Source organism: Notechis scutatus, chromosome Z, assembly GCF_049901735.1.
Source record: "Notechis scutatus isolate UNSWTSFEM ecotype Mainland chromosome Z, rNotScu1.2, whole genome shotgun sequence".
In the NCBI taxonomy this organism is placed as follows: domain Eukaryota; kingdom Metazoa; phylum Chordata; class Lepidosauria; order Squamata; family Elapidae; genus Notechis; species Notechis scutatus.
The window spans coordinates 94,253,741-94,272,992 of NC_142025.1; the positions used below are offsets into that span (position 1 = coordinate 94,253,741).

Genomic DNA, 19,252 nt, shown 5'->3' on the forward strand with positions numbered 1-19,252 from the left:
TCTTCTTACCAATGAGTGTCATATTCTTTTCTCTCTATAGGTGAGATAATTGAGTTTCCTTTAATTACGTTGTCAACCTAGCAGTGGTGGGATTCAATTTTTTTTACTACCGGTTCTGTGGTGAGCGTGGCAGGGGAGGAATATTGTAAAATCTCCAGTCAGAGGTGGTATTTGCCGGTTCTCTGAACTACTCAAAATTTCCACTACCGGTTCTCCAGAACTGGTCAGAACCTGCTAAGTGCCACCTTTGCAACCTAGTATATATCAAGGGCCTAGATGCCTTCTGATGACAATGGATATTTTCCCTAAGGTTGTTCATTTCATTATCTGCTATGGGTCCCCTCTGTTTACTCAAAAACTTTTCCAAATCCATTTCTGACAAGCACACAATTAGCTGAACATGTTGGCTCTTTTTTTTATTATTGGTTGTTTAGCTCTATTTAAAAGAAATGTCATCTCAGAACAGAATCTTTCTTGCTAAATAAACTACTAATAAGCTAATAGGCAGATCTTTCACTTATGGCTGAGTTCACATATAACAATTAGCTTGTGCCTCTATTCAAGCGTTGCCATTTCATGCCAATTATGGCTAATATGTGTGCCTTCCGCCAAATGTTTCACAATCTTTCCTGTTCCCAAAAATATTTTATTTTCTTCAGGAACAGCAAAATGCACTGAATCTCTTCAAAGAACAAATAGTACATGGCTCTATTTGGACACAGGTTGAGGAAAGTCACTTTTCACCTTCATATAAGTATAAAATGCAATTTTATGCCTGCATCCTAACTAGTGCCAGACAGAGAAGATCAGCACATTTCTAAACACAGCCAAGTCACCCACTTCCTGTATTCTTACTCATGTTTATACTTATACCTATTATCTTGTAAGTGATTGACAAATCAAATAAATAAAATAAATAAAATACTATTCCTCAAAACTTAACTGCTGAGGCCTACTTATAATTTCTGTTGCTAACATAGTTAAGTTAAATTTGCCCCATTTTACAATCTTTTTTTGCCATAGTTTTTAAGTGAATCATTGCAGTTGTTAAGTCAATAATATGGTTGTTATTTTTTTTAAAGAATTTTTATTTTTAAAAACAAACATACACATACAAAACATAAAAACATAAAACCATCTTCCATTTTATATACGTACAGTGTGTCGGTTAGTTACAAATCTTTTGTGCTATTCTTTTGTAGTCATTTACTCATAATTTATATCAATTTTCACATTGTCGAACTAACATATGCTTGTATATTTATCAGTTATTAATCATCCATGACTAAACTATTTATTGCATCATTTTATACAAGATGTTCCAAGTTTTATCTTAAAATTTATGTTATACTTTCAACCAATGGTTATATATGTCTATATTATGTCTTATATCAAGCTATTAAATTTCTATCACAAAATTATCTAGTCTATTACATTACCATGTCTTTTTGTCCAACCATTGATAAAACAAATCCCATATCATATAAATTTGTTTATCTTCTTGTTCTCTAATTTCAAATGTCAATTTACTCATTTCAGCACAGTCCATAATTTTCTTAATAACTTCCTCCTGCATAGGTATTTTATCATTTTTCCAATTCCTAGCAAATACAATCCTAGCCACTGTTAGTACATTTACAATCAAATATTTCAACTCTTTGTTGTATATTTCCATTATAATTCCCAATAAAAAGATCTCTGGTTTAAAGTCTATATGTTGTTTTATCATTTTTTCCAACCGTGTGTGGATTTTAGTCCAATATTTCTTTGCTTCCAAACATGTCCACCACATATGGTAATATGAACCAGGTATCTGATGACACTTCCAACATTTATCTGATTTATTCTTAAACATTCTCGCAAGTCTCGTCGGGGGTAGATGGCACCTGTAAAACATCTTATACAAATTTTCTTTATATGCAGTTGACATTGCCATTTTATAATTTTGAGACCACAATTTTTGCTATTTTTCTAAATCAATCCCATATCCAAAAATTTTCATTGTTTCTTTAACTTGTTCCTCCTCCAGTTTAAATTCTAATAAGTGTCCATAAAGTTTTTAAATTACCTTTTCATCAGTACCCATCAAAATCTTATCTAAGCCAGTCAATTTATCATAAATACCTTCTGCTTTAACATCTTTGTCAAATCTAGATTGTATTTGCAAATATGAAAACCAATTCATTTTTATACTTCGTTCTTCCAACACTTGCATAGTTTTAAGTTCACCCTTTTCATTCAATATCTCACCATATCTAACTGTTTGGTCCTTTTTATATATTTTTGGATAAGAAAAAGCTCCAATGGTAGATATCCATAGTGGAATTTTTAAATATTGTATTTTTATCTTCTCCCAATTCAAAAACAATGCCTCTTGAATATAATGTCTTCTCAAATACCCTTGTGTTTTAGTTCCCTTGTACCAAAGAAGGCATGCCATCCTAACAGCAAGTCATGCCCTTCTAAGGTCAATAGTCTATTGTTCCTTAATGTTATCCATTCCTTTACCCACATCAGATTTGTTGCTTGGTAATACAACTCCCAGTTAGGCAAGGCAAACCCTCCTCTTATTCTTGCATCTTGTAACATTTTTAATTTTATTCTTGTTTTTTTGCCCTGCCAAATATATTTCAACACAATTCTATTTAAATCTTCAAAAAAACCTCCTTCCCTAGTTGGATTGGAATTGTCTGGAATAAATATAAAATCTAGGCAATATATTCATCTTAATTGTAGATATTCTCCCAATCAATGATAATTGTAAGTTTCCCAATTTTGTCAAATCTGTCGCAATCTGATGTTTGAGTTTAAAATAATTATCCTCCTTCAGTGTACTACATCTTGATGTAATGTATATCCCTAAATACTTAACCTTGTTTGTGACCTGTATTTCTAAAACTTCTTCCAACTCTTTCTTTCGTCTTACTAGCATATTCTTTGTTAGTATCTTTGTTTTATCTTTGTTTATTTTCAAACCTGCTGCTTTTCCATATTCTTCTATTTTTTCTATTAATTTAGGTGCTGTTTCCAATGGGACTTCTAATATAAATACCAGGTCATCTGCAAAAGCTTGCAATTTATATTCTTCCTTTTGGATTTTCATTCCTTTTATTTCTTTATCTTCTCTAATATTCCTGTTCAACATTTACAATGTTAACACAAACAGCAGGGGCGACGGTGGACAACCTTGCCTTGTCCCTTTTCTTATATCTATAGATTCTGTTAGTTCTTCATTTACCATAACTTTTGCAGTTTGTTCATAATATATCTTTTCAATGGCTTGAATGAATTTTTTACCAAAGCCCATTTGTTCCAATTGCAATAACATAAATTGCCAACTCATATTGTTGAAGGCTTTTTGTGCATCTGAAAACATCAAAGCCATTTGCTTCTCAGGATGTGCCTCGTAGTATTCCAGAGTATCCAAAATAATTCTCACATTGTCTTTGATTTGTCTCTTTGGCAGGAATTCATTTTGATCAATATGGATAAAGTTATTTAAGTATCTTTTTAGTCTTTCTGCCAAGATTGAAGCAAAGATTTTATAGTCTGAATTTAATAGGGATATAGGTCTGTAATTTTTAACTTGCTGCAGGTCTGTATCCTCCTTCAGTATAAATGTAATGTATGCTTCTGTCCATATTTTGGGTATTTTTTTCTTTAACATAACTTCATTCATAACTTCTAATAGGTGAAGATTCAGTATTTCCTGAAAGGTCTTGTAAAATTCCGCTGATAAGCCATCTGGACCTGGTGCTTTTCCAACATTCTGTTTTTTTAAAGCTTCTGTTAATTCCATCATTGTTATATTCCCTTCTAGCATTGTTTCAATATCTTTAGGTATCTGAGGTAAGCTTGCTTTCTGTAAATATTGCTTAACTTTTTCTTCTTGAATATTCTCTTGAAAATACAATTTCCCATAGTAATCTTGTATAGTTTTTTTCTTCTCATTTCCGTATGTCCTTCTTCATTTATTAGTTGGCTAATCTTTCTTGATTCTCTCTCCTTTCTCAATTTATAGGCTAGCCATCTGCCTGGTTTATTTGCATCTTCAAAGTAATTCTGTTTAGCGTTTTTAATTTTTTTGTGCTAGTTCCTCTTTTTCCATTAGTCCCATTTTATGTTTAATTATATCCATTTTATTTTTAATGTCTTTTTTTTGCGGGAACTTCTGTAAATCTTTTTCCAGTTTTTTATAATCATCTAATATTTTGAAAGTCTTTTTCTGTTTTATATTTCTTTTCCTTGTATAGTCTATTAACAAGCCTCTTGTGTAGGCCTTCATCGTGTCCCAGAGGTTCTGTAGAGATGTATCCTCTCTTCTATTTTCTTTTAAGAAGAAAGCAAGTTATTTCTCTATTTTCTGTTTAAAGTCTTTTTCTTTTAATATTGTATTATTTAAGGTCCATCTGGCTCTCCTCTTGTATCCTCTCAAAGTAACTGTCACTGGGTTATGATCTGCCCAAGTGCTTGTTTCTATTTCTATCTCTCGTATGTTAGCCAGTAGTTCTGCTGACATCCATATCATGTCTATTCTAGATCATGAAGCATGTTTGTTTGAGTAAAAGGTGTATTGCTTACTCTCCACATTTCTCTCTCTCCAAGCATCTTTTAAGTTGAATTCTTCTGTTATTTGAATACCTTTCAAATAATGGTATTTTGGTAATACCTTTCTAGCTTTCTTTGTTGATTTCTGCATTTTGTAATCCAACCGATCCAACTATTCCATTAAGATCTCCCATCATACAAATATTAACATAGTCCAATTCAATTATTTTCATATGTAATTTCCTGTAAAATTCTTCTTGGTTATCATTCGGAGCATAAATTGCAATTAAAAGTGTTTTAACATTATTGTCCATTATTTCCACCATCAAAATCCTTCCATCGTCATCTGTATAAATTAATTCTGCCAAAATTGTGTCTTTAATATATAAAACCAAACCTCTTTTTTAGATTGTGCCAGCAATGTAAATAATTTCCCTAATAATTTTTGTTTAAGTATATATTCATGTTGTTTTTAATAGGTACTTCTTGTAAGCAAATTATATCAAATTTCAATTTCTCTCGTTTATGAAATTGTTTCCTTCTTTTAGTAGCCAAATTAAATCCATTTATGTTAATCGTAATCAATTTTCTTTCATCCATGTTAGGCTTTGTGAAAAGGTTTTATTGCTCTAGTAGGTCTTAATTCTTGTTGCTCTCTGGGTACACCACCTACTGCACCTTCTTCTTTCTCTTTTTACACTCCTCTTGGAATTCAATTAGTGACTCTTCCTTTCTAGCTTCTTCCTCTTTTCCTCTAAAATATTCTAAGTAGAATAGCTCAGCTTTTTCAACTGTGTCAATTCTGTGTCTTTGTTCCTGCCAAGTGAACAAGAGGCCTTCTGACACCAGCCATCTGTAATTTACTCCTCTTTTAAGTAACTCTTTAGTCAAAAATAAATATTCTCTTCTCATCTCTCTTACTCTTCTTGGTACCAGTTTCAGCACCACAATTTCTTTATCTTTGTACTTTAAGGCTTTCTCTCTTGCCACCTGTAGTATCTGTGTCTTAATAATCTTTTTAGTGAATCTAATATGAACTTCTCTTGGTAGTCTGTTTCTCATTGCGTATCTTGTATACACATGGAACACTTCATCCTTCCCATCCATCATCTTCTCTTTGGTTTTCTCTAATGTTTCTGCCAGTATTTCTGTCATTATTTCAGCAAGATTTTCACCTTTTCCTTCTTCCACATTTTGAAATCTTAGATAGAATTCTGATCTGTCCATTTCCCATCCTAATAGTTCGCATCTGCGCTTCTCAATGTCACTCAATCAAGTGTCAATATCTCCAATTTTCTTATCCCTTTGTATATTTTCTTCTTCAATTTTCTTAATTCTGTCCTCATATTTCATCATCATCTGTTGAATGTTCTTTACTTTCTCATCTGTCTTTTCAGTTCTTTGCTCAATATTCTCTGTTCTCTTTTCAATCTTCTGGATTCCTTGCATAATCATCTATAATGTCACTTCCTTCTCTTTCTCCTGTTGTAAAATTGTCTGTATTGGAAGTCTACTCCTGCCAAGAATGTAATAAGGGTTAACAGAGAGGCAATTTCTGTAAGCAACACCAGAATGTTTCCTTCCTGCCTTCCTTACAGGATCAGGCCAGTAATTTCTTCTAATAACCAGTTCTCCGAACTGCTTAGAATGTTAACAACTGGTTCTAGAGAATAGATGCGAACTGGTAGAAACCCACCCCTGGTGCTGAGGCCTACTTATAATTTCTGTTGCTAACATAGTTAAGTTAATTTTGCCCCATTTTACAATATTTTTTTTGCCATAGTTTTCAAGTGAATCATTGCAGTTGTTAAGTCAATAATATGGTTGTTAGGTGAATCTGGCTCCCCTATTGACTTTGCTTGTCAGAAGGTTGCAAAAGATTATCACATGACCCCCAGGACCCTGCAATCATCACAAATATGAACCAGTTGCCAAGCATCCAAATTTTAATCATGTGACCATGGGGATGCTGAAACAGTTGTGTGAAAAACAGTCATTAGTCATTTTTTCAGTGCCATTGTAATTTCAAAGAGTCACTAAATGAATGGTTGTAAGTTGAGGACTACTTGTAAATATAAAGCCTGATTTTAGTTTACTGGACAACTATATTGTCAACTATATTGGCAAAGTCGACAAACACCAATGTCCTTTGATTAAACAAGGTCATATATCAGGAGTACAGCTTCTCTGTAGCAGTACCTCTCTCTGGAACGAGCCTCCCCACCACCTCAAGATCAGGATGCTCCCATCCTACTGATATTTTGAAGGACCTTGAAGACCTGGCTCATTGCCAGGCTTTGGTAAGGGTGAATGATGCTCCCTATTCAAGCTAAGTGGGTTTGTTTCTTTTCATTCCCACCTGGTTTTCTCTCTTTTGACTTTCGTCACCTTTCTCCTCTTCCCTCTACATTTTTGTCTACCCCTGTATTTTTTCCATTGGTTTTAACATTTTTATCTCTAAACATTCAGGATTATTGGGATCAAGCAGTGTCTGCATTTAATGAATAATAATTAAATTGTTGTAATAATAACAGTTAATACCTGGAGACAGCAGAATAGAAGAGAAAGAACTAGATAAATAATAAAATACAAACACATATAGAAATAGTATGATTGTCACAAAAGAAAGGAAAGGCACAGACATACCAATAGTAATAGGTGCAATAAACAACTAGAGCACTATCGGCATTGACTAAATCCCTATCGGCCAATAATTATTTAATAATAAAAACAACAATTGAAGTCTCCTCACTTGGTAGTAGAATCATCAAGTTAATGATAAAATCATCAAGTTGGACCAGAACATTTAGGCCATGACTGAGTACAGTACAGGAATCCTGTTTAAAGCAACCCACACAAATAACTGTCTAACCTTCACATAAATATATGAAATAAAGGAGAGATTGCCTCCTTTTCTGAATAACCGATTCCACTGTCAGAATTATTGTTAGCAAGATCATTTCTCTAACATTTAAAAATAATCTAAGTTCCTGTAACCTGTTATTCCACGTCTTCTATTCTGTAACAAGAACAAACAGGTCTTGGGTTTCTTGCATGACTTTCTGATGGCATGCTGTTTACATAGCCAGAATAATGTTTAAAATAGGAAGTTGAGACATAAAATGAAGTAGTGTCTGTATTTTTTTTTTTATCAAAGCAGCCAAGACACCTTCAATTCTAATTAATAGAATAAGGAAATGTTACCAAAATATAGAATGACATTCCCTCAGAATGACTGATAAAGAAGCTAAAGTCACCTGGGCTTTATAACAGAAAGGGCTAATCTTTTTCCATTGATGTTTTCATGAGAGAACTCATTGTTGACAAGCTAATTGTGGGACCAAATGCATGAGAGGTTCTGATTACATGATGGCAGAAACCGCAGACGAAAAGACTGGATGCTTTTCCTTTGTTATACCACAAGGTGGGAATACCTCTTGATTCTCTGGCATCAGACTGCAGAAAAAAATGGGGTCAGGTCTTTACCAGAGCTCTAATTTCTTGCAGAGAGATCTTGAAAGTAAACTAAGAGCTGCACACGATACAGTAGTATTAAGTTGTTTACCTCTCTAATCTTGGGGTTTTACACAAGGCCTCCAGATGAATAGCTAAATTTTCCATAATGCATCCAATATAGCCTTAGTGTAAGAAATCTGAAATGTGGACATGTCAGCCCTAACCATCTGCCACAAGTAGTGAAAGTCCACCTCTCCCCTATTATATCCATCTAGCCCACCAGGACAGGAAGACAGTGCATGTTATGGGTCCCATCGATTAGGGATGCACATTTGGTGTGACCACAAGAAAAAGGCCTTCTCATTCCCTCTTAAGATATGGTCGACAACCTCCTCTTTGCCTTCCCAAAAAATCCTAAAAACCTGACTTTATCAGTAGGCCTAGGGACCACAAATGAAGATGGAGCTGATCAAGTGACTAATTTGATTGTGGTGTTGTTGTTTGCCATATTGAGTGGAGTGTGGGACTTTTAAGGGTTTTTATTATATGGTGGATTTTTAAATGTTGTAGCTGTCCAGAGTCATCTATGTATGAGTTGGGTGACTATATAGATTCATGTAATGAATACATAAAATAAATATTACCACTGAGCAATCTTGGAACATATATTTGGTTCCCTGAAAGCTGTCCACAGGTACCTGGCCCAGATGACTAGCTATCCAGTATTAATACCTTCCTTTCATCTTTCTTCTAGAAGGAATAAATAGCAAATACTGCCATATAGTCCAATGTTTAGGTAACTTTCATTGATCATATTTTGCCATTTTAATAATTATGCAGGATTCTGTTTCAGAAAGGACAAACACAGAGCTTCTTATCTATAAGAGCATGACACAGAGGCATAGGTTTGATTTGCATCTGCTAGAAGCATAGTTTTATTGAAAATCCATTTTCAGCAGAATGTCCAAGAGCAACACCACAGAAATTAAGAAATGCACAAGTTAATGGTCATATCTAAACTTGAGAAGAGGGTAAGTCTGCTAGTTAAAAGACAGACCACTGATAGATATTTGCCATGAACAGTGTTCAATAACTAGAGGGAAGAGTCCTCTTTTGCTAACTGATATGAACCAGTGTGCAGCATAGAATAGAGTTGCAAAGCCTTTATTAGTTGAAGATCTTATTCTTCATTCATCTGCTATATCCTAGAGAAAGGAAAAAAATAAAATAAAAAACATTGTGAGTAGAAATGAAAACATCTCAAATTAATAAATATCGCCTGCCCTCTTAACATAGAAGATGTTGAGGTAGTAATTAAAATATCCCTCCTGAACTATGAAACAAAAGAGGACAGGGGATGCAAGCTAGCTAGATGACTGACTTATTAATATGATTGATTTTCAGTTTGGAAGTATAAATGCAGCGTAAAACAAGGAAGTGGAATGAGTATGTACTCATTGCTAAGTCTGTAACATGTTCACTCAGAACAAATTCAGATACGTTTGGGACAGAACAATCCTAATAAATTTCAGTAAGTGAGGAACAGAGACACAATGGTTAATCTATGGATTCATGGACCAGAGGCTCAAAGGAAAAGGTCTGGATATCAATCTGAAAACATCAATGAAATAAGAATGATTGCAGGATCTGTAGGGACAATAGAAAGATTGGGCAGGCCAAAGCTTAGCTAAAATAGCTTATATTGCCTTTCCAAAAAAGGTTCATTTTTCAATTTTGCATATATAGCAAAATATTTGTTTGTTTTAAGGATTAGTTTCCATCTTTAATATAGGAACACTGTGATTCCCCCTTACCTTTCAGGTCTGAAGGGGAGGCCTGGCTTGAACTAGAGGTGTAAGAATGAGAGATGAGTCTAACGCTTCCTGAGTGTTTGGAATGTCCTCCTCCAGAAGAGCTGCTGCTGGGACTACTGTTGGAAAAAAAGAAGGAAATATCCTCAAATGAGATCAAAATAATTATTAAATATATGTTAATAGTATTAAATAAAATTATCTGTGAGATATATGATTGCAGGGTAGGAGAAGAATAGGAACAGAGGATTCCTTGGGTGAATTTATATGAGCAGAAGATGAGATCTACTAAATTAGCCCAAAAATTTATCTAGTCCAGCATCTTTTCTCCCAGGCTGCACATATGACAGCCCTAGGCTTCTACAAATCCCCAAATAATGCAGAACTCCAAAGAAGCTAATGTGTACATCTGACAGTTCCATTTAATTTATTATTAGTTATCATATAATGACACTGTAATGTGTCCTGTCCTTTTTAAAAGATGGCATTTGTGGCTTGGGCATATGTAGAAGCAGATTCTGAAGGCCAGAGACAAATTAATCTAATAAACTGGAATCATCATCATCTAGAGAAACTGATAGGGTGTACCAGAAAATTGAGTTCTTTTCTATTTGATAATTAACCTGTAGTATTGATTTTCAAAATTGACAGTTTGAAATTTTGTTCTTCCTAAAATTAAAATAAAACCACCTTGTTTGAGGCATCCATATAGTAACCCTTTAAAAATGTGACCATGAGCAGATGAACAATTTAAGTTAGATGCTAATCATCATCAGATCTAGTCTTATAGGACAATAAATGGCTCCCCATCCACAGAAAGTCTATGATAAGTAAAGGCAGGAAATTGATCTAATACACAAGGAATAAAATCTCTCATACACCTCTCTGGAAGTAAAATACAAATAAATTTAAATAAATTACAGTTGCACCCTATGCTCACTGTCGAAGGCAGCTGCTTCCCTTAGTATAGTGGTGCATCTGATCCTGCCTCAGAAAAGTTATGGGCCTAGTAGGAAAGAAGAAATATTAGAAAATCTAAACATGTTTACGATTGCTATGATCTACCTACCTAATATCTTGCTGCCCTTCTTCTAACAGGGAGCGGTAGGTCTGGATCTCCTGTTCCAAGCGACACTTGACATCTAGAAGTTCTCTGTATTCTCGATTCTGGCACTCCATCTCTGCCCTCAACTCTGACAGTTGCTGTTCCACACAAGAGATCTGGTTCTGTATTTCAGCCAGATGGGTATTGTAGCGACCTTCAGTCTCACCCAAAGAATCTTGCAGTGATTCCCTCTTAAGAAATTAAAAAAACAAAGACACTTCACTATACTATGATAGCTGGAATTGTTGGTATAATTGGATTGACCAAAGATAAATTATATATCATAAGGCATAAAAGAAAAGCATCAACCCATAACAACGAGGTAGCAATATAAGTAAAAAAACAGGTGTGGTTATATGACACAAGTTAAGGTTATGAAAACAAAAGAAGATCTTGCAAACTGTTAAAATAAGAATACTTTTAACCTTGTAACCTCCTTCTTTCTTTCTTCCCCCTTTCTTTTTCTTACCTTTCCCAAATCCTTTCCCTCTCTTCCTCTCCTCTTTTCCTTCTTTTCCTTTCTTGTGCTTATTTATGTATGTACTGTGACTGGTTTTAATTGTAAAAATTAATAAACTATATTTTAAAAAAAAGAAATTAAAAAGTGAAGGTTATCAATAGAAAAACAAGACTTTAAAAAATCAAGAATGTATTCTACATGCTACATTTTTGGAAGGAAAAGGATAATCTCTGGTACTTCACAAACAATGCTTTGATTTTTGTACATGTGAAGAGATGAAATGCCCTTTACCAAAGTCATTGGCATTTACATGTATACAAATGGTATGGAGAATAACTTAGTGTTGCAAGAAATCTTTTCTTTCTCTGTCCCATCAGTTACTTTTGATATTCTTTTTGTTGCAGATTCCCCAATTCTTGGTCTACCTCTCTTTGCTTCTATCTACCCTCCACCTCTTGCCTTCAACTGTCCCCTTGGTTAGTGCTGGCCCAAGAATAATCACCATCTTATAAAATTGCCTCATGAGATGACTGGCTCTAAAGATCTGCAGGTTTACCTAGAAAGTAACTTTCTAGAATTGTAATCTTTCATACTGTAGAAAAAGTATTAAAAATCTAATAAGTAGTTCATGCAAGAGGCAGATCAGAAACTAAAGTCTATTGTATAAATAAAGAGAGATGCTTACCAAGCAAAGCTGAGCCTGCAAATCTATTTCCATGGCTTGCAGTTGACGTTTTAGGTCAACAACTTGATTGTTGCAATCCTCAACCTCTTTGCTACTGATGCAGACCTCCTGATTCACTTCTTCTATCTGAAAAGACATTAAAAATAAGATGGGGAAATTGAGAAGCAGTTTCCTTACTGAGAAAACTACTGACATTAAGATGAGCTTGAACCTTGAAAAAAATAAAATATTGATAAGGGGAAATATTTTTAAAAACTAGAATAAGGGCATGCTCTAAGTGTTATCTTATTTGTTAAATATGCTGAGGAATAATCAGTTTTAATTATTAAAATAGGCTTATATTCATAGCAAGGACAATAAGATGGCATGAGGGTGATAGTGATGGTGATGATACCCCATCTTTATTTTGTATAACTTTTGGCAGCATAAATTTTGTATTCTCCCATTACCTATTTCCCGAACCACAACAATCATGCAACATGAATTGAGCTGAGAAAGAATAACTGGCTCAAATCCCCCAAAATCTTTCATGCCTAAGGAAGACTACAATGTATGAACTTTCACTTTTGAGTCCAGCACCTTAAACACTGCCAAACTGGCAGGGAAAAAATTAAATGGAGAATTTTCACATTTATTTTAAGTTGTTAGGGTTATCAGTTCATGTGAATAAATGCATTTACTTGCATTCATGATCTCACTACTAATTACATAAGAAGTATTCTGGAGAATCATTCTGCCCATAGCAGAAGAACTTTCTTTATAGGACCAGCCCTCTGTTACCATGATCACAATGTATTACATTTTTGTTTCATTTCCAACTTAGAGTTGTCCTTTCTATACATAAAAGGCACTACCAAAAGTAAGCATGGTATTCTGGTCTCGCCTTTTCCACTCTAGATGAGTGACCAGATATGAGGATAGATTCATTTAGTCTCTGTAGGTCTAACACATAACTGGAGTTTTCTGAAAGCAGCTGAAAATATCCCACAAACACTACTCCCAAAACACACTCAAATTTTTGACTCTGTTCCTTCTGATGGGTTGCCATATCTTCTTCAGTCTTTGGAAGCCAAAAGTATATTTAATAGTGTAATGAAGTTCAATCATTAACCAAAACAATTGAGGACTTTTAAATGGGAGAGTGGTGTCAGACCAAAATAGTGGAATATCCCAGAATGACTAAAGTAGGATTATCTTGCTTATTCTCTCCCATTGTACTATAAACAATTTCACAATACAAATAGGAGGAAGAGCTGAGAAATTATTATCCCTAAAGGGCTAGATTTTAGCTCAGCACTGCCCCTTAATAATAAGGGAAGCATATATCCTACTTTTATAATATGCTGTATGAAGAGGTGTTCAATTCAAAACTAGAAGGGACGAAAATAGTCTTGAAGTTGCCCCTCAACAGCAAAATAATTTACTTGGTCCAGTTATTTTTCCTAATGAATATATGGCATTACTTCAATGTGCATTTATTGCACTGAAATAGTGCAATTATGAAAATTAGTCTTCCTTCTTAAGTGATGGTTTTCTCCCAGAACTGCACTGCCAGCTGTTACAGTGTAAACGTGACTGTATAAACTTTATTTTACTGTAATCAGGAACAACATACCTTGTGTTCATACCACTGCTCAACTTCTTTGCGGTTGTTTTCAATCATAGTTTCATACTGACATCTCATTTCCTCCAGAACCTTCTTCAGATCTGGACCTGGGGAAGAATTAACTTCCACACTAACATCACCACAGGTCTGACTCTTCAGACTATTAATTTCCTGCAAATGAAGTTCAAAAAGATGTGATGCTCAGTCAGAAAATAAGGATATTTTTTTTCAGACTCACTCCTACCAAGAATAATAGCAATGTGGAGAAGGGAAACTCACCTCTTCATGGTTCTTCTTGATACAGCACAGCTCTTCCCGGAGGGATTCAAGTTGTGCCTCCAGATCAGATCTAGAAAGAGTCAATTGATCCAGGACCTGGCGCAATCCATTGATATCAGCTTCCACATTTTGGCAAAGAGCCAATTCAGTTTCATACCTGCATCATTGTTAAGGAAGGGGGGGAAAAGCACGGTTAGATCCATAGGGATCATTACCAAAATCAATACTTCTGGAATAGATTTGGATGCTTTTGCTTCATTGCATATTCTGGAGTGGAGTGTTCATGGACTAGTTATCCCATTATGGAAAAGGAAAATTTAAAAGGCACTTGTTTCATGTTTTATTATTGTTTTTTTACATTTTATTGGTATTTTTTAAATATTTATCGGTACTTTCCTTGTTGGAGTGTTGTGAGCCACCCAAAATTGCAAGAGTCATATTATATACACAATAATGTGAAATCACAGCTGTCAGTTCTTTAGCTGGTATTGGTCTTTATACATATCAATTATACATTCTTCCCCAAACCCCAAAAACTTTAACCTTAGACTGTCTATTATTGACCTCACCCCTTTCCTAAGAGGTCTATAGGGGGCGTGCATAAGCGCACCAATGTGCCTACCGTCCCTGTCCTATTGTTTCTCTTATTCTTCTTTTATTTTTCTTATATGTACCCATTTCATGTATTCACAACTATGTATACACTTATACTTATTATCTTGTAAACAATTGGCAAATCAAATAAATAAATAAAATAAATAAATATCATTTTCCAAGAACCTAGAATAGCATGTATTGGCATAATATGTGTGTAGTTCAAAGCTGTGTGACCTTTGTAATTTTTGTAATGGTTATTATTATGTGATTCAAGTAGGACTTACTTCAACCTGAAGTCATCAGCAGTCATGCGGTTGTTATCAATATCCAGGATAAGCTTACTATTATCCACGGAGGCACAAACAATCTGCATTAGGGAAAGAATAATGTTGTTTGAACTTTGCCATCTATACTTCTTAGTTGTCACAACACTGTACTTGGAATTTAGCCTTTAGTTTTACTCAACCTCTTTGTGTTCCCAACCCAGAAGGGATACACTGAACTTATTCCATGCTTTCCTCTTTCAGCCAAATCCTTGAGGTCTCACTCTCTAGCTTTGGGCAAGAACCCATTTCCCAAATTGTACTTCCCAAGCTTAATGCTAACTCCAACCATAGCCATTCTGTTTCTAGTTAATGTAACATAGATTTCTATATTAAATTCCAAAGAATCAATGGCATGGCTAGAATGATAATTAATATAGATGTACATTATAGAGGAACAATTTTCATACCTGATTCTTTAACTCTTCAATTTGTTGATAATAAGAGCTATAATCCTTTAGCTCAGATGGTGGACCTTGTCGGTCATACCACTGCCTAATTCTGGTTTCAAGTTCAGCATTCTCCTCCTCAAGATTTCGCACTTTCTCCAAGTAAGAGGCCAGGCGGTCATTGAGATTCTGCATGGTCATCTTCTCATCACAAGAAATCAAGGGGGTTTCATTGCAAATGCCAAAGCCACCACCAATTTGCCCAAAGCGGAAACTGCCCCCAGAACCATACACATAGCTCCCTCCAAAGCTACCATTAGTGCAACTTGCCCCTCCATTACAGACTCCACTGGAAAAGGTCTTCCCAGATACACCACCTCCAACACTACTTACAACAGAGGAGGGACCTCTTCCGGAGATTCCTGAAACTACCCTTATTCCACCACAGCTACTACTGGAGCTTCTCCCCTTGGTATACATCATAGTCTGTTTGGACCTGCAACTCATATCAAATGAATTTTAGAAGCAAGATCAAGGAACCAGAAATAAATAACAAAGCCAAAGATGCACAGCTTAATGCAAAGATAGACTGCAGATGCTTACATATACACAAGTATCTATTTATACTTTCTGCAGTGTGGGTGTTGCCATAAGGGTGTTACTTTGTCTTCCATAAGGCTGGCTCATCTGGCTTTCCCTAGCCAAGGAAAATTATTCTGAAGGCAAATTTGCCTTCAGAAATCTCAGCTACACTCAGCTCTTCTGAGGTATCAGCACATTTCTTTCCCAAATACATCAGCCACAATATCAAGTGAATCATTCTCTTTGCTCCACACTAAAAAGTATCATAAAATAGTATGACTATAAAATATTCAAGGGAAAGAAATAATTACAGCCTATTGCAACAAAAATATCTTCCACTATTATTAGGGATCATTTGTGTTGATTTCATCTTGATTTTATTTTGCTACAGTAAGATAGTCTTTTATGAATTTTCTCCTCTTTGGGCTCATTTGGAGGCTAAGCATGTAACACCTCTGTAATCTTGTCAAGTTTTCAAGTCCAGGTATATTAAACAGAGATCTTTGTCTCTAATCTTGAAAGCTGCCAAGTACATTCAGTTATTAAATAGGTAAGTGATTACATTTTGAACCTGAATCAAGTAAGAAATTAACATTGTGAAACAACTCTAATTTGCAAATAGTGAGGACTATGTTTTACTGGAATCCCTGGGTGAACCATTCGATCAATACTTTAAATAAATTGATTTTAATGGCTGTTATAAATATATTGAGAAGCTGCATTTTGATTTATTCACAAAATTCACTTGGCAACATACGCAACTGAAATACATGCTGAATAGTCCAGATGCTTCAGCAGAGCATCAGCTGAAGAGTGATGTAATTTTAGGTTCCTTAAGAGACAGAGTGCTTGAAGAGAAACCAAAAATCCAATTTTATCAAGAACATCTGAAAAATAAAAGTTAAACATTATAAATATGAATGTGTGGAATAAAAAATTGAACTCTCCAAATTTAGTGAATCAATGGGTCCATGTGATAAGAATATTGCATTGCATTGAATTGGATTGAAATCTATGCAATTGTATGTTAGATAGATAATTTCTTTTTTTTTACAATTAGTCTTTTTTTTTTCTTTTGACACATTTAATATATTTTAATCAAGATAATACATTTAGTTTATTTCTTCATAACCTTTCATTGTTAGGGCTGTACATATTTCACTTTCAAACTAAATTAGGCAATCCATTCCCTGTTGGGTCATTGTTTCAGAGGTATTTCTTTATCTAAATAAAGAAACAGAATGAGCAAAAAAAATTGCTGTACAGCTCTAGGCACCGTGGTTGGGGAGAGTATGTGGTATCACTTGGAAGGAGAAGGTGTGAGAAATGCTGGGGGTCAGGAGGGCGTGTAGGGGGTGCATACAAGATGCCCCAAAGATCAGGGGAGTGTACTGGGAGTTGCATGGCCCAGAAAGGGATTAAAGGGATTCCTTTTTTGCTAACTGTTGCTGAGTGGGGGAGACAGTGAGGAACTGAGAAAATGACTGGGAAACTATTACAAAAGTTTTTAAATGAGCATCATGTGTCTGTAGCAACAAGCTGGCAAAATAGAAGTGGTAGCAGACCAGCAGCATTAAAGCAACCACAATTTTCCCCAATGTCATTCCTTCAGGAGTAACGGGTCCCAGATTTTGGGTACATACTGTAAACTTTTTCAGGTACATTGGTTTAAAAATTGTTGCGGTGATATATAATTTTTCCCAGTTAAATATTAGGAAACCAAGAAAATTAGTAGTATATAGATTAAAAAACAATCAACTGGTTCTATTTTATTTATTTATTTATTTTTAGTTATTTTGTCAAGCATGTATAACAGGTATAAATATAAACATGATTATGAATATATGAAATGAATACGAATAAAAAGGAACATTAGGACAGGGACTGTAGGCATGTTGGTGCGCTTATGCATGCTTATGTTCTCCTTTTTACACACAAAATACAAAGGCATATTTTGGCCAGGAAACTGAGTCTGGGCAAATAGGTTTGGTCCCCAAAAACTCTGAATATTTCTTTGGGAAAGGCACTGTCAGGATTCTGGCGATTGCCCTAATTGAATCATGAGCCTCGAGCCAAGCTTCAAAAGAAACCAAAAGGTGTTGGAAAGTACTTCTGCTTTTAAACTGCTGCACTGCTCCTTCAGATTTCCTTCTCCTCCCATCCTCTTGTTTATGGCAACTCTATAACAGGCATAGGAATGCTTTACGAGTTGACAGACACTTCATTAGCTTTATAAAACTTAATTCCCCCCAAAAATATTTTGTGATTCTGTTTATGAAAAGAACAAAGCTAGTATAGATTGCCTCTTATTATCTTTTTTCTCCTAAACCACTTTTCTTTTCTCTCTCTCCCATTTTAACTTCAGTATTGGCTTAGCTGGGGAGACCATTCTTCCTCTTACAGAGGATGTGCAGTCCAATGAATAAAAAGAAAATGAGCAGGGTCAGAAGAAACAGGATTTAATTGAATGTGTAATTAACTAAGTGTGTAATTAACTAAATGATATCAGCCTATATATTTATCCAGTCAGATTTAGGTATTGGGTTAAAACCTGCCACCTTTAGAATTGCTATTGGATTAGAACCTGCCATAGGATCTTCTAAAGAGTCTAGAAGAAATTTAAATGAATAACTCCAAAATAAATTCAACAAGCTTTAGAAGGACTTTAAATGTTGTATTTTAGCTTTGAGAGTTCCACATGTGACCAAGAAAAAGATGGTAGATTAGGGTTTTTTTTTTTCCTAAATTCAGCATTCAATTTTCTATCACAGGCTAGAACTTGATTTTTGCTCTATTTTTCAGTCCCTTGTCATCCAGGACAAGTCACAATGAGATAGTGATCAGATGACAGCATGATACAACACTTATTTTTTCAATCCTTATTCTGCTTTTTTTATAAAAATAATTCAATGTTTGTAGTATTTCACACTTGTGGGAGACATTCTATAATGAACAATTCATTATTTCAATGAACAAAGCAAAATTTAAAAGGTAAAATCAAAATAGTTTAAACATAAAATAAAAACAATCCATTAAAACTAAAATATCAGTGCAAGATAATGACTGCAAAATCTCACAGTAAGGTAGTTTTTTTTAAAAAAGATGCCTAAAAACATGTCAGTATGAGTTCACAAAATTTGTGTTGCGAAAACAAACAGAATACTGTGTAGAGATGCTTAATGTTCTGCCATTGGAAAACATTCTTATTAATATTTACAGTTCTCCAGATTTTATTTAGATGAATAATCTTTATGTAATATTGCATTTTAAATTCACTTACCTTCTCCCTATCTCATCATACTTTGACCCAAAACAAACTTATCCTATTTATTTTGAAATTGGCAATTCAGTGGCCATGAGGATGATCACACTAATAGAAACCTTTTCCATTTATTGTTTTCAGTTTTACTT

At 34.6% G+C, this 19,252-nt stretch overlaps 1 protein-coding gene across 2 annotated transcripts; it reads right to left on the reverse strand.

Moving 5' to 3' along the window:
* Window positions 1–8,910: 8,910 nt before the first annotated feature.
* Window positions 8,911–16,427, reverse strand: LOC113413530 (keratin, type I cytoskeletal 19-like). 2 transcript variants are annotated; one of them, XM_087948275.1, is made up of 8 exons: window positions 15,281–16,427; window positions 14,832–14,914; window positions 13,951–14,107; window positions 13,681–13,842; window positions 12,066–12,191; window positions 10,885–11,111; window positions 9,819–9,925; window positions 8,911–9,209 (listed from the first exon to the last, which is right to left on the reverse strand). In XM_087948275.1, exons 1-8 carry the CDS (start codon window positions 15,764–15,766, stop codon window positions 9,196–9,198), a joined length of 1,362 nt encoding a protein of 453 aa, XP_087804401.1. In that variant the 5' UTR covers window positions 15,767–16,427; the 3' UTR covers window positions 8,911–9,195. The 2 variants fall into 2 exon arrangements, with proteins under 2 accessions (XP_087804401.1, XP_087804400.1); XM_087948274.1 differs by having other exon boundaries at window positions 9,819–9,934.
* Between the last annotated feature and the right edge of the window lie 2,825 nt (window positions 16,428–19,252).